The 13,153-nt window shown below is 30.9% G+C and overlaps 1 protein-coding gene across 2 annotated transcripts; it reads right to left on the bottom strand.

Annotated features, from left to right (window-relative positions):
* Positions 1-5,862: 5,862 nt before the first annotated feature.
* On the bottom strand, positions 5,863-12,532 carry LOC114192252 (V-type proton ATPase subunit B 1). Of its 2 annotated transcripts, none has more exons than XM_028081913.1 (15): positions 12,381-12,532; positions 11,570-11,634; positions 11,260-11,315; positions 11,040-11,138; positions 10,626-10,685; positions 9,815-9,926; positions 9,524-9,732; positions 8,559-8,690; positions 7,855-7,992; positions 7,527-7,677; positions 7,362-7,444; positions 6,927-6,974; positions 6,790-6,843; positions 6,631-6,714; positions 5,863-6,531 (listed from the first exon to the last, which is right to left on the bottom strand). In XM_028081913.1, the coding sequence occupies exons 2-15, from the start codon at positions 11,625-11,627 to the stop codon at positions 6,346-6,348; spliced, it is 1,470 nt and encodes a 489-aa protein (XP_027937714.1). In that variant the 5' UTR covers positions 11,628-11,634; positions 12,381-12,532; the 3' UTR covers positions 5,863-6,345. The 2 variants fall into 2 exon arrangements, with proteins under 2 accessions (XP_027937714.1, XP_027937715.1); XM_028081914.1 differs by having other exon boundaries at positions 12,311-12,449.
* Positions 12,533-13,153: the final 621 nt, after the last annotated feature.

Here is a 13,153-nt window from a genome sequence, read left to right as displayed (position 1 = left end):
CTTGATCCTCAAGTTTGAACGTTCCCTCAATTTCAGTGAAGTAAATACCCAATAAACATCTCAAAGCAAAATTCTAATATAGTTGCCAAATTTTAACAAAAGTCCACCTGCATTACTCTTCAGAGCAATAGAAAGGAACCTTCGCTGATTGTAAGTATATTGTTTAAAGTTCTTGTAACAGTAAAGCACACAGTAGAATATTTTAATGACAAAGATATTAAAGAAATCCTAAACCTCAAACTTAATTATAGAACACTTAAATTTTCACCAGGCATTAAAATAATTGAAGCATTTCTTCAGTTTGAATTGACTAAAATAAGATGCAATATATATATATATATATATATATATATATATATATATATATATATATATATATATGTGTGTGTGTGTGTGTGTATATTTTGAAAACCACAATTTTTGGCATGTTTAACTAAAGGTATTGTCTTAGGACGCACGTTGTGGGATGCTAATATCTTTCCCACGCGTAACAAACTCCCAGACAAAAAATCTATTTTTTTGCAGACCTTATGATAAGTGATAAGTGATAAAGGATAAGTGACAGGTGATAAGTAATAAGTGATAAGTGATAGGTGATAATTGATAATTGATAAGTGATAAATGATAAGTGATAAATGATAAGCGATAAGTGAGAAAGTATAAAAGATAAGTGATAGGTGATAAGTGATAGGTGATAAGTGATAGGTGATAGGTGATAGGTGATAAGAGATAAGTGATAAGTGTTAAGTGATAAGTGCTAAGTTATAAGTCATAAGTGATAAGTGATAAATGATACGTGATAAGTCATAAGTGACAAGTGATAAATGACAATTCATTCCTTATATTGTTCGTTACGATTAAGGCTAGAATTATATTGGTATTGCAATATGTGGGTATAAATACACACTTTGTCACATGAAAAAGGGTCCAGAAAAAACAAAAGAAAATATTTTCTACACCTCTCTCTTTTTTTCTCTCACTACCACTCACACAAACAACCTGATTTTTTTTTCTTCTTTATGGGGGAAAAACAACAATCTTAGGGACGAAGGCCGAATTAAAATTAGAAAAAGAGAGGATAAAAGGTAGTTAACAAAAGAGTGAGATTAATGGAGGAGTAAATGAATTGAAAAGTTTAGAAGGTATGTCACTATCTTTATTTTTCTTATGATTTATGCATTCCATTATTCTTATATTTTTTTTAAAATATTGTATGCATTTTTTTATACCTAAATTCGGCCTTTGGCTTAACGGATATTATTTTCTATTGTTCATAAATATCTTATTCTAAAAATCATACAAACTAGTTTTATCATTTCCTTTAGAGTTTGTTCAGTTGTTCGCGTCACGTGATACCAATTTTTAAATTTCTTTTTCTATAAAATTTTAAAAAATATATATAAAGAACTAAAGATAAAGAACAATTTTCTTTGTTTAATTTTAGTGATTGTGCGGCCGCTTTGGTCGCGTGACATTTATTTTCAAACAATTGAAAATACCAAAAAATATAAAAAGATTTTCAAAATCATAAACAACATAAAAAACTTTTCAAAATTATATAAAAAAGTCAAATCAATAATTTCTAAAAGGTTCTAAAAGAATTTTGTATCCCTAAATCTTCATTGTAAATAGAGATACGTAGGAGCGAAGATTAATTCTTGTCAGATCTAAAAAACTAAAAAAATATTTTTGTTTTTTTATACATTATTCTTATTACTGTTTTTGGAGTAAATTAAATATTTTGAAAATCACATCCTTTTGCATGTTTAACTAAAGGTAGTATCTTAGGACGGACGTTCTGGGATGCTAATACCTTCTTCTCGCGTAAGAGACTCCCGGATTTAAAATCTATTTTTTTGCAGATCTTGTGATAAGTGATAAGTCATAAGGGTAAGTGATAAGTGATAGGTGATAAGTGATATGTGATAAAGGATAAGTGATAAGTGATAAGTGATAGGTGATAGATGATAGATGATAGGTGATAGGTGATAGATGATAGGTGATAGGTGATAGGTGATAAGTGATAAGTGATAAATGTTAAGTGATAAGTGATAAATGTTAAGTGATAAGTGCTAAGTCATAAGTGATAAGTGATAAAAGCGATAAAAGCCAAAAGACAAGAGACAAGAAATAAGATGTGTCAACATCCAATCTCGTCCGGGTGAATAAATTTATTTTATAAAATAATTAAAAAAATAAAATAAAAAACGATGTGTTTTACTTAATGTTAAATAAAAAGGCTGAAATAAATTTTTTTCAAGATTTTCAAACTATAATTTTAGCAAAAAAACAAAAGAGGGATGAAAAAAAAAAATGAGAGAAAGAAGGAAGAACCCAATTTATTTTTAATTATCGCACTCTTTCTCATGAGCCCAAAAACCCAATGTAATTTCCACCCCTTTGTTTCTTTGTTCTTGATATAGAAAATAATAATATGATTTTAATAATTAGAAACAATATGTCTACTAATGCTTCGAATCAATATTATTTGTTATATTTGATATTGTGCTCTGATTTGTGCTTCTAGTAATGTGTTGTTATCATGACCAATTCATTCCTTATATTCTTATTACTATTTTTGGAGAAAATTAAATATTTTGAAAATCACATCCTTTTGCATGTTTAACTAAAGGTATTATCTTATGATGGACGTTGTGGGATGCTAATACCTTATCCTCGCGTAAGAGATTCCTGGACAAATTTTTTTTTTTTGCAAACCATGTGATAAGTCATAAGTCATAAGGGATAAGTGATAGGCGATAAGTGATAAGTAATAAATCATAAGTGATAGGTGATAAGTGACAAGTGATAAATGATAAATGATAAGTGATAGGTGATAAGTGATAAATGATAAATGATAAGTGATAAATGAGAAGTGATATGTGATAAGTGATAAATGGTAGGTGAAATGTGATAACTGATAAGTGATAAGTGATAATAAGTTATAAGTGATAAGTGATAATAAGTTACAAGTCATAAGATATAAGAGAGAAAATATTAGAGATAAGAGACAACAAATAACATACAAGAGAAAGGAGATAAGATATGTGTTAACATCCAATTTCGTCATAGTGAATAAATTTATTTTAAAAAAATGTGTTTTAGTTAATGGTAAATAAAAAGGGTGAAATATATATATTTTTTTTAAGATTTTCAAACTATAATTTTAGCAAAAAAAAAAAAGGGGATGAATAAAGGAATAGAAAAAGGAGAGAAAGAAGGAAAAACTCATTTTGTTTTTAATTATCGTATCCCTTCTCATGAGTCCAACAACCCAACGTATATTCTATCATTTGTTTCTTATAGAAAAAATAATGATATGATTTTAATAGTTATAAACAAATATTAATGGAGAAGTAGATGAATTGAAAAGTTTAGAAGGTATGTGACTGTTTTTATTTTTCTTTTGATTTATGTATTTCGTTATTCTTATATTTTCTTTAAATATTGTACATATTTTTTTACACCTACATTTGTTCTTTCGCTTAACATATATTATATTTTATTATTCATACATATCTTATTCTACAAATCATACAAACTAGTTTTCATCATTTCTTTTAGAGTTTGTCCAGTCGTCGTGTGATAAAAAATAATTTTATTTGTTTAATTTGAGTGACTGTGTGGTCGCTCTCTTGCGTGACATTTATTTTCAAATAATTGAAAATACCAAAAAATATAAAAAGATTTTCAAAATTATAAACAACATAAAAAACTTTTCAAAATTATATAAAAAAAATCAAATCAACAATTTCTAAAAGGTTCTAAAAAAATTTTGTATCCCTAAATCTCCAATGTAATTAGAGATATGTATGAGCGAAGATCAATTCTTGTCGGATCTAACACAAAAAAATTATTTTTGTTTCTTTTATACATTATTTTTATTACTATTTTTGGAGAAAATTAAATATTTTTAAAACTGCATTCTTTTGTATATTTTACTGAAGTTACCGTCTTAGGATGAACGATGTAGAGGTGTTGGTAATATCTTTCCTACGCGTAATCGACTCTCGAACTCAAAATCTTTTTTATTTTTTGCATATCTTGTGATAAATGATAAATTATAAGATACAAATGATAAGTAATAGGTGACAATCAACTCAAATTTGACTTATGAATTTTCCTAACCCTATCGATCCAAAACATTTATCACGATTTCATAGTTAAACCTCACATTTTTCCAGAAAAATAACAGAAAAAAAAGTCATAAAATTAGCAACACAAATTTTTACTAATAACACTATAACTATAAAAAAAAGTATATGAGATCTACTTTTTATTTGAAAGAAAACACATTGAAAGTGAAAAAAATAATTCGAAATGAACTTGTCTTTAGATTTCATGAAGGTAAGTAATGGGCTCTTAGAGTTTTGCCTCCTTCAACAAAATCATCCAGGTCAACTTTGTTTTTTTTTTTAATTTTTATAAATGTTTAGAAATAAGAAATTATAAAGAATGTGATTGTGGTAAGGTGAGATGGTATAGAAAGGAGAACACTCAATAGAAAATCGAAAGTAAAAAAGAAAACATTAAATAATTTTAAACCAACAGAAAAATGCATTTTTATAAAATAAATTTAATAAATGTTCTTATGAGACAGTTATTTACAAAAACTCAATAGCTTCTAAACATTACAAATCATATCGCTATTACGATTTTCATATTATTTATGTAAGATGTTTTCAATGCTGTTTTGTCAAATGCTCAACACTTTGAAAAATCGTTTTGAAGTTTTTTAAGAGAAATATTTAATTAAATTTCGAAATATTTACCAAGAACTATAATAACATAACATAATTTTAAATACAAGTCTTCGTGGATAATTTTAATTAACTACGACAGTTAAACTGATATATATATATATATATATATATATATATATATATATATATATATGTTTATATCAATAACATGGCAGCTCTTACAACAATAAACAAAGATAAATATATAACCTGGCGTAACTTCTGTCAATCTCCAATACAACATTTCGTGAACACTGCTAAATAACTGCGAAAATTAAACGTACTCAGAAATTCGTTCAAAAGCGTTGTACGTTTATAGCAATTACATGGCATCACTAGCAGAAAAAAAAATAATAATAAAATAGAATTGCTTATGACAATTCCCAATACTTTCATACCATGTATAATTTATTGCATATCTTTTTCTTCAGAAATAGTTGAAACACAACCAGACACTAGACCTAATTGATTTATACTCCCATAACTATCCTTAAAAGATTCATGAAAAATGTGAAAATACTTTCAAAGACAATTTATAAATTTAATCTCCTTTTTCCATTTTGTAAACCTAACAATCCAGCCGTCAGGTGCCGGAGTTTTTAATTCTACTTAATTTATTGTTGTATAACACCAAATTTCATTCCAAAGTCAAATTAAATTAAAAACAAATCAAATCTTAAATAGTGTAATCGAATCATATCAAATCAAGAACACTTTGATACACAAATCTAATCTTGTATTATATTCCTAATTAAATTAAACACGAACAATTAAAAGTGAGTAAAGAATACATCTTTATTCTTCTTTTATTACGAGGAGTAGTTAGGATTTAATTGGGAGTTGAAATAAACAAGAGGATAAATAGGGAAGAAAGTAAATCACCGAACAAATGGTGGGTGTGTGGTCACTGGACAGCAACAGCATCATTTGAGTCAGCCAAAAAGCAGGGAATAAGCTAACACGTGGATAATTTCAAATTGGCAGGAAGACAAGTATCATCATATCATGAATGACTCTTACCTTAGACGGGTCCAATATCTGGATTTACCAAGAACGATGGAATAATGGGTTTGGAAGTTGGGCCTACAAAATGATAGAGACAGATGCAAATATTGCCAGATTTCCAAGACTATAAATGCTTGTTTGAATTATTGATAAACTAAAGCAGATAAATACATCCAGGAAGTGTCCAAAAGACAACTGTCCTGATTATGAATATCCTAAACAATCAAATTACATGATAAATAAAATTATGAAACATGCAACGTACATTGGGAAAGCAGTCTCCACAAATTCCAACACCAGGGAACATGAACATCCCACAATGCAATTGACGCCAGCCATCCCAAACTAACACAACTCATTTTCCCCCACCCAAAAGAAAAAATGGCTCAGGAATCATAACATCTATGGGGTCTACTTTTCTGACTAACCGACCGACTCAAAATATGAGGCACTCAAACAGACTCGATCCTTTATTATATTTAGCTGCATAGAAGAAATGTGGATTTGTGGGAGAAAGCAAAGAAACAAATAAATTGCCTATGACATTAGGCACTGGTTGAGCAAGAGACCAAGGTATACGAACTTGCTTGCTTAATCATCAATTACCAGCATCTCGGCTGTAATACTGGTCAAGAGTCTTGGCTGGTATACGATGAAGAAGTTCACGAGGGAAAATCCGGAGCAAGGTCCACGCAAGATCTAGTGACTGGAATATATTACGGGTGTCGTAAGCTCCCTGGGCAACAAACTTTCTCTCAAACTTCTCCAAAAATTCCAGATACAACTGTTGATAAAAGGGGAGAAAGAGTTCCATTAATACCATTTTAAGAGCAACTTCACGTAATGAAAAGAAATGTACTTAAGATAGGATATTATTAGAGACCAGGTCCTCTGATGAAAGTGCTTCTTCTCCAACCACTGCTTTCATTGCCTGAACATCCTTTCCAATAGCATAATTTGCATAGAGCTGAAAAAACAAACACGAATGAGAAAGTTTGTGAAGAGAAGAAATAAGTATGTGATGAATGAAACAATATCAGACCTGGTTGGAAACATCTGCATGATCCCTTCTGGTCATTCCCTCACCAATAGCACTCTGCAGAGGTGACCAATAATTTAGAAACAGAAAAAATGTTTATCTCTTGAAAGCACCTCGATATCAAACATACAAGATTTTACCTTCATCAACCGAGACAGTGATGGGAGGACATTGATTGGTGGGTATATCTGCTCAGTTAGAAAAATTAAAATGTTTAGTTTTGGCTTTGATATTTAATCCCCATCGTTAATCAAAAACATTAAATGCAACCAATCAACCACCAGGTCATTTACACAGATTTACAACAAAAATCTGCAACAATCAAACTGCTCACATCTTTCACAGCAGTCCTAGCTTAGTCAAGGAAATAAAACCACAACATTGTAAACTTATATTTAAACCATGAAGTGATAGAAAAATTAAAAGTTGGAAGGAACAGACAAACTTTTCACAAGGAGACTAGTTTATCAATGAATAATAACAAGCCAGCAATTGAATTATAGGATGCATTCTGCACCAAATTCTCTCTTTAATTTCAATGTTCATTACATCTGAAAGCTTCAACATTAACGCACCTGTCTGTTATACAGCTGCCTGTCGATGTATATCTGCCCCTCAGTGATATATCCTGTCAGATCAGGAGTTGGGTGCGTAATATCTGTGCAGAAGTTTAAAATATGATCATTCAGTATCAAGAAAGAACTATGAAATATAGCCAATGAACTTGTAAATTTCACTACCATCGTTGGGCATGGTTAAAATTGGAATTTGAGTAATAGAGCCTTTACGCCCCTCAATTCTTCCAGCACGTTCATAAATTGTTGCAAGATCTGTATACATGTATCCAGGATAACCACGTCTTCCTGGCACTTCTTCTCGGGCAGCAGATACCTATGGAAGGTTTAAATATTTAAACATTGTTTCAGTCATTTCTTATTCTCCAAGCAAGAGTCAAAGGCATAGAAGAATGCCTTGCATAACTATCTTTAAAGCGTACTAAGGTTTCAAGTCTCCTATCCTTCTGTTGCTTGTTTTCCAAACTAATTACAGTTGAAGGTACATTATTACCTCACGAAGAGCATCAGCATAAGAACTCATATCTGTGAGTATCACAAGAACGTGCTTGCCACATTCATAAGCCAAATATTCAGCAGTAGTGAGAGCAATACGAGGAGTGATAATTCGCTCAATTGTAGGATCGTTTGCCTGCGTTAAATCACATTTGCAGAGAACATACATTTTAGAGATTAGATCTTTCATGCAAGTCATGAAATAAAAATAAAAAATCATTTGAATGTCGCTTTTAATGGGGAGAGGTAATTCTAAATGCATCATATACTATCTATCACCCTGTGTTCCATAAATACAACTTGATAGACCAATTTAAATTTTTAAGATCATACCACCTTACTCAATTTATAACTTCACCAGCTTGTACAGCCTAAAATTTTTAACTTTTCTTCTCACTTAAATTTAAATAAGCACTTAAGTCCATATTAACGTGCCAAAAATTAGTTCTGCACTGATCATAGACATACTAACACTACATGCATATTTCTTGATCAAGATCTTAGATTTAGATTAAATACAATGACTGAATGTAAGAACTTTTAAACAAAAAAAATATACATTGAGTACGCTCCAAGCATGTATTACAAGACCATATCAATATAAGGGTTAATATATTGTTTAACTTGCAAACTACTCCAGCACAGTAACCGAAAGGGGAGTAACAGAACACTTTCATACAGATTTTAATTGTCAAAGATTACCAAATTAAGGAAAAGAGTCACTCTCTCCATTGACCCATTCTCCTCAAAGTCACGTTTGAAAAACTGTGCAGTCTCCATGTTAACTCCCATAGCTGCAAAAACAATAGCAAAATTGTCCTCTTCTCCTCCACTCTGCATAGCATGATATTTGTGAGAAAAATTATACATCTTACAAAAAGTCGAGTAGTAATGAGTTAGTACATGATTATGCAAAAATAATCTGAAGGCACTAAGAAGCTATAGATTTGTAAGAAATAAAACAAGTGAGATAATTTCAAATTAACCACGTTAGTTCACTACAGATGTTCAAAAGAATAAAAACAGTGATAGTGATTAATAAGTCATTCGAAATTATCAGAGTTCAAGAATCATATATGGAATAGTTTAGTTTTACTATTGCCCTGGTAAATGTTTTAAAATTTACTCTTTTAAGTATACAAATTATTACAAAATACTATCTACGATACTGAATGCTCTCACTCTTGCAATTCACGGATCTTCTGCCTAATTTCTACAGCAGGTCTATTATACAGTTCCTTAAAACTTTTGAGAAACTTTAGTAATCACAAAGTATACTTCCCATTCATTTAATATTGAAATTTAATTTTCAAGGTTACATAGATAAAGGTAATGCTTTAATATTATAAATTTTGAAAACCAACACCCTAAACAACCACAGATTAAACTACTTTTCCAAGGCATATGTTTCAGTCATATGACTAGTAATACATATATTACAGGTAATAAATGTTTGACAATAAAGAGAACATTTGAATCGGCCAAACATTTTTTTTTTCCACAAGTAATGTCGGCCATAGATTACCAATATAATAATATTTATTTTCTCTATCCATAATAGTATTAAGGGGTCTGGATGGAAAACAAATCGTTACCAATTTCTGAAAGTCATAATTTAAGAGCCTGCAACATATTTTACAAAATACACCATAGGAAATCACCAATACCTCAAGTAGATTATCAGATTTCTCAAGTCGCTTGACTAAGCCAGCCTGACGACATATCTGTGCTGCAATTTCATTATGAGGGAGACCAGCTGCTGAGAATAAAGGGATCTTTTGACCTCTAGCAATAGAATTCATGACATCAATTGTAGATATTCCTGTCTGTATCATCTCCTCAGGATAGGTTCTCTCACTAGGATTGATAGAACTTCCTGAATTATTGGGAAGATATTAGGGGGGGGAAAATCACCCGTCAACAGACAATGGTAGAATACTGCAGAGGAAGTTAAATACCAGAAATATCTAGGTATGCCTCAGGTAAAATCGGTGGACCGTTATCAATTGGTTTTCCCGAACCATTAAATATGCGCCCAAGCATATCTAGTGAGACAGGAGTTTTTAACACCTGTGGACATAAACAAAAAAAGAGGAATGGAGAAAGTCAAAATGTGGAATAAACTGATTCCAGAACAATTAAAGAAACATGCAAAAGAAAGTCAGAGAAAAACTTCATAGGAAGAGTTGTCAGCTTCAATTCAATAATCAAACTCTTGGCTAAATAACAAGGGAATTCAGGACGGACTAAATCATATGAAATAATAACTTAAGGAATACAACAGTAATCAGCAACCAACGAGATGTAGTTTAGATGTGCAAAAAATAAACGAGACGTCTCCCGTTTCCACAATAAATATCAATTAAAAAGGAAAAAAATAAATGCATAGTGTAAAATTAGAAAATTAATCTAGTAAATAGATCAACAATGACAATCATACTGATATTGGTTGGTCAAAGCCAATTATCCTTTTTCTCATGAAAGAAAAACTGCAGCTTCAACAAGCTCATGGGATAGTTATAATGGGATTTGTCCTAAGTATTCCGCCTAATAATTTAGAAGAAAACTCATTAAAACACAGCGAAATCAGCTCAACTATGTGTTTTCCACTAGTAATATGAGTCCTACAGAATTGACATTTTGATGCTACTAACTACTGCAACAAAATCACAAAAACAGCAGATGAGTATGATGGGAATCAATAAATTTAGACGAATAATTTTAACTGTACTTTTCCATATTAGAGAACATTAATAACTGAGTTCCTACCTCTCCAGTAAATTGCACTGTTGTAAATTTGTTGTCAATCCCAGATGTACCTTCAAATACCTGCTCAATAGTTAAGAAAAGGTGAATAAACATTGAACCATTGATAATGGTACTAGCAGATTGGCAAAACTAAGCAGTGACAAAAAATATTTGCTATTGAAGTCAATACAGCAACATCCCCACTTGGTAGGGAATTCCTGAACTGGGCTATCCTTTTTAAGTTACTACAACTACATTTGTAAAGTAGACGACAGCGAAGGCACTTCTTACAAAGGAAACTGCTCAAGATTAGGAGGAGAGGGGAATCTTATAAAGTTTTGGTTAGATGTAAAAATAAGCACATAAATAGTCAACAATTCAGTTTCAAAAACAAGCAGGTACAGAAGATAATATGTGCATGCCAGAGGCTCTAACCTGAACAACAGCCTTTTCACCATCAACCTCTAGAACTTGTCCACGTCGAGTAGTTCCATCTCCTAAACGAATATTAACAATCTCTTGAAATTTGGGTCCCTGATGCAGTTAATCAGTATGAAGTGAACTTTAGTCACGGCAGAAATAAGACATTCACATTGGGAAAATCATAATACCAGAAAATTCAATAAAAATAACACGGCAAGCATGCCATCATTACCTTAACTTTGTCAAGAATAACCAATGGTCCAGCAACTCCAGATACAGTTCTGTATTCTGCAACATTAGTCAGCAAACAAATAGTTTAGGGAGAAACTGAAAAATAATGGAATAAATACCACTAGTTCTCTTGATTGATCAAGTATATCAACTCAGTAGTGCAATATTCTTGCTCGCAAATTCTCTTTCAAGCTTAATGGAAGGCATTAAATATTCATTCTTTATTTATTATCAACGGCCAGTGCACATAGCCACAGGGTATCCAATCACAGTTGAAAAATAATTAGGACAAGCAAACCAATAAGACATACCCATTCCAATCTCCAAGGTACCCTCCTCCGTATCGTGAACATTCTGAGCCACGCCCATCTTGGAACTTCAAACAAGCAGACAAAAGAAGAGACGTACAAAAAGTCAATTCATGCCAAATCAAAAAGACAAATGAGAAACATAAACAGAAATCTTCAAAAGCAATCCTCTCGACAATAAATTAAGACAAAGCAAATACCAAAAATCCAATCCAACACAAAGTCAATACGAAAACCATTACAGTAAAAAAAAAAAAAAGAATTCAAACCATTAAATTAGTCCTTCAAAGATTAGCGAGTTACCATCAAAAACAGTGTAAAGATTTGTTTCACTAAATCACCCGTTCAAACATACTTAGTTCCCCGAATATCTAATAAAAAGAACAACCTATTCTTTTAGAAAAAGCCATTTAGACGTTCAATCTAACAAAAAATTGAGCGAAAACAACAATACTCGGATCCAAATTGCACTCCATTAGCGCGTGAAAGAACGGATTGATCCGAACCAATCGCTACTGAACTAAGCGGATGAACTAGGTTGGAACAAATAAAAATAAAATAAAACAAAGGTTAACTAACAACAAAAACAACAGTCATATTCAAAATTGAAGGCACGGTAGCAGTAGATAAGTGGTCGAAGTGAGAACTAGTTTTCCAAACTTCGATAATTACAAATCCTTTGTAACAGAGAAATAAAAAACCGATACTAAAGATTTGAAAGAATAATGAGATCAAGAAACGCACAATTGAATGATGATTGTGAGATCGAAGCGAAAAGAAGTGAGAAAATGGATCGAAAGAGGGAAGAACGCACCAGCGAAACGCTTACGATTTTCGTGATCTGAAGAGGAAGAGAGACGTGGGTGAGGAACACGGATCTATTGGACCAAAAATGTTAACACAACATCAAATTATTAAATTCCAATTTTTTTTATTTATTCCAGATAAAAAAATAAATAAGTAAAATCTCTTGGTTTCAACTTTGTTTGAAGATTAACTGCATTTTTCTCAAATAACAGTGGGACCCAACGACATCACCATGATGCCAGAGTGTCAAGTGCCAAGGGCGACACGTTGCACTTACCTTCTGTCATTTTCGAAATTATCAATTATTGAAGACATTAAATCTTTCTTATAAATGCAAAATCTCAATTATATATTAATGTAAAAGTTAGTTATTAGAATTAGTTATACCTTTTTATGCTTGCCGTGTTATTCTTGTATTAAATAATTATTGCAATATTTTTATTATATCAAATTTTCAAAAATCATAGGATTTTGAATTACGGTAAAAGTTAGTTATTTGAATTCGCTATATCATTGTAATATTTTTTGTTATATAAAATTTGTTAAAATCATAGAATTGCCATTACCACAAAAGTTAGTTATTTGAATTAGTTATATTTTCTTATCATATAATATAATATTGTAATATATTTTATTCTATAAAATTTGTTAAAATCATAGCTTTATGTTAGTAAAAACCTTCTTTAGTGCGTTCCGTAATTTGTTATACATGATAAAAATTTAACTGATAAAAAATGGTGCTTAAAAAAATGTTGCTAGAAAGTTACAATTCATTCAATT

This window comes from Vigna unguiculata, chromosome 7 (assembly GCF_004118075.2).
Source record: "Vigna unguiculata cultivar IT97K-499-35 chromosome 7, ASM411807v1, whole genome shotgun sequence".
In the NCBI taxonomy this organism is placed as follows: domain Eukaryota; kingdom Viridiplantae; phylum Streptophyta; class Magnoliopsida; order Fabales; family Fabaceae; genus Vigna; species Vigna unguiculata.
This window is presented reverse-complemented; position numbering and strand designations above follow the sequence as displayed.

Bases quoted from the DNA above. Each gene is read 5' to 3' on its own strand.
- LOC114192252 (XM_028081913.1), bottom strand. From the start codon at position 11,627: ATGGGCGTGGCTCAGAATGTTCACGATACGGAGGAGGGTACCTTGGAG. The intron at 11,316-11,569 runs GTATGTCTTATT...CTAATGTTGCAG, and splicing joins TACCTTGGAGATTGGAATGG to AATACAGAACTGTATCTGGA. The intron at 9,733-9,814 runs GTATTTAACTTC...CCAATAATTCAG, and splicing joins GGCATACCTAGATATTTCTG to GAAGTTCTATCAATCCTAGT.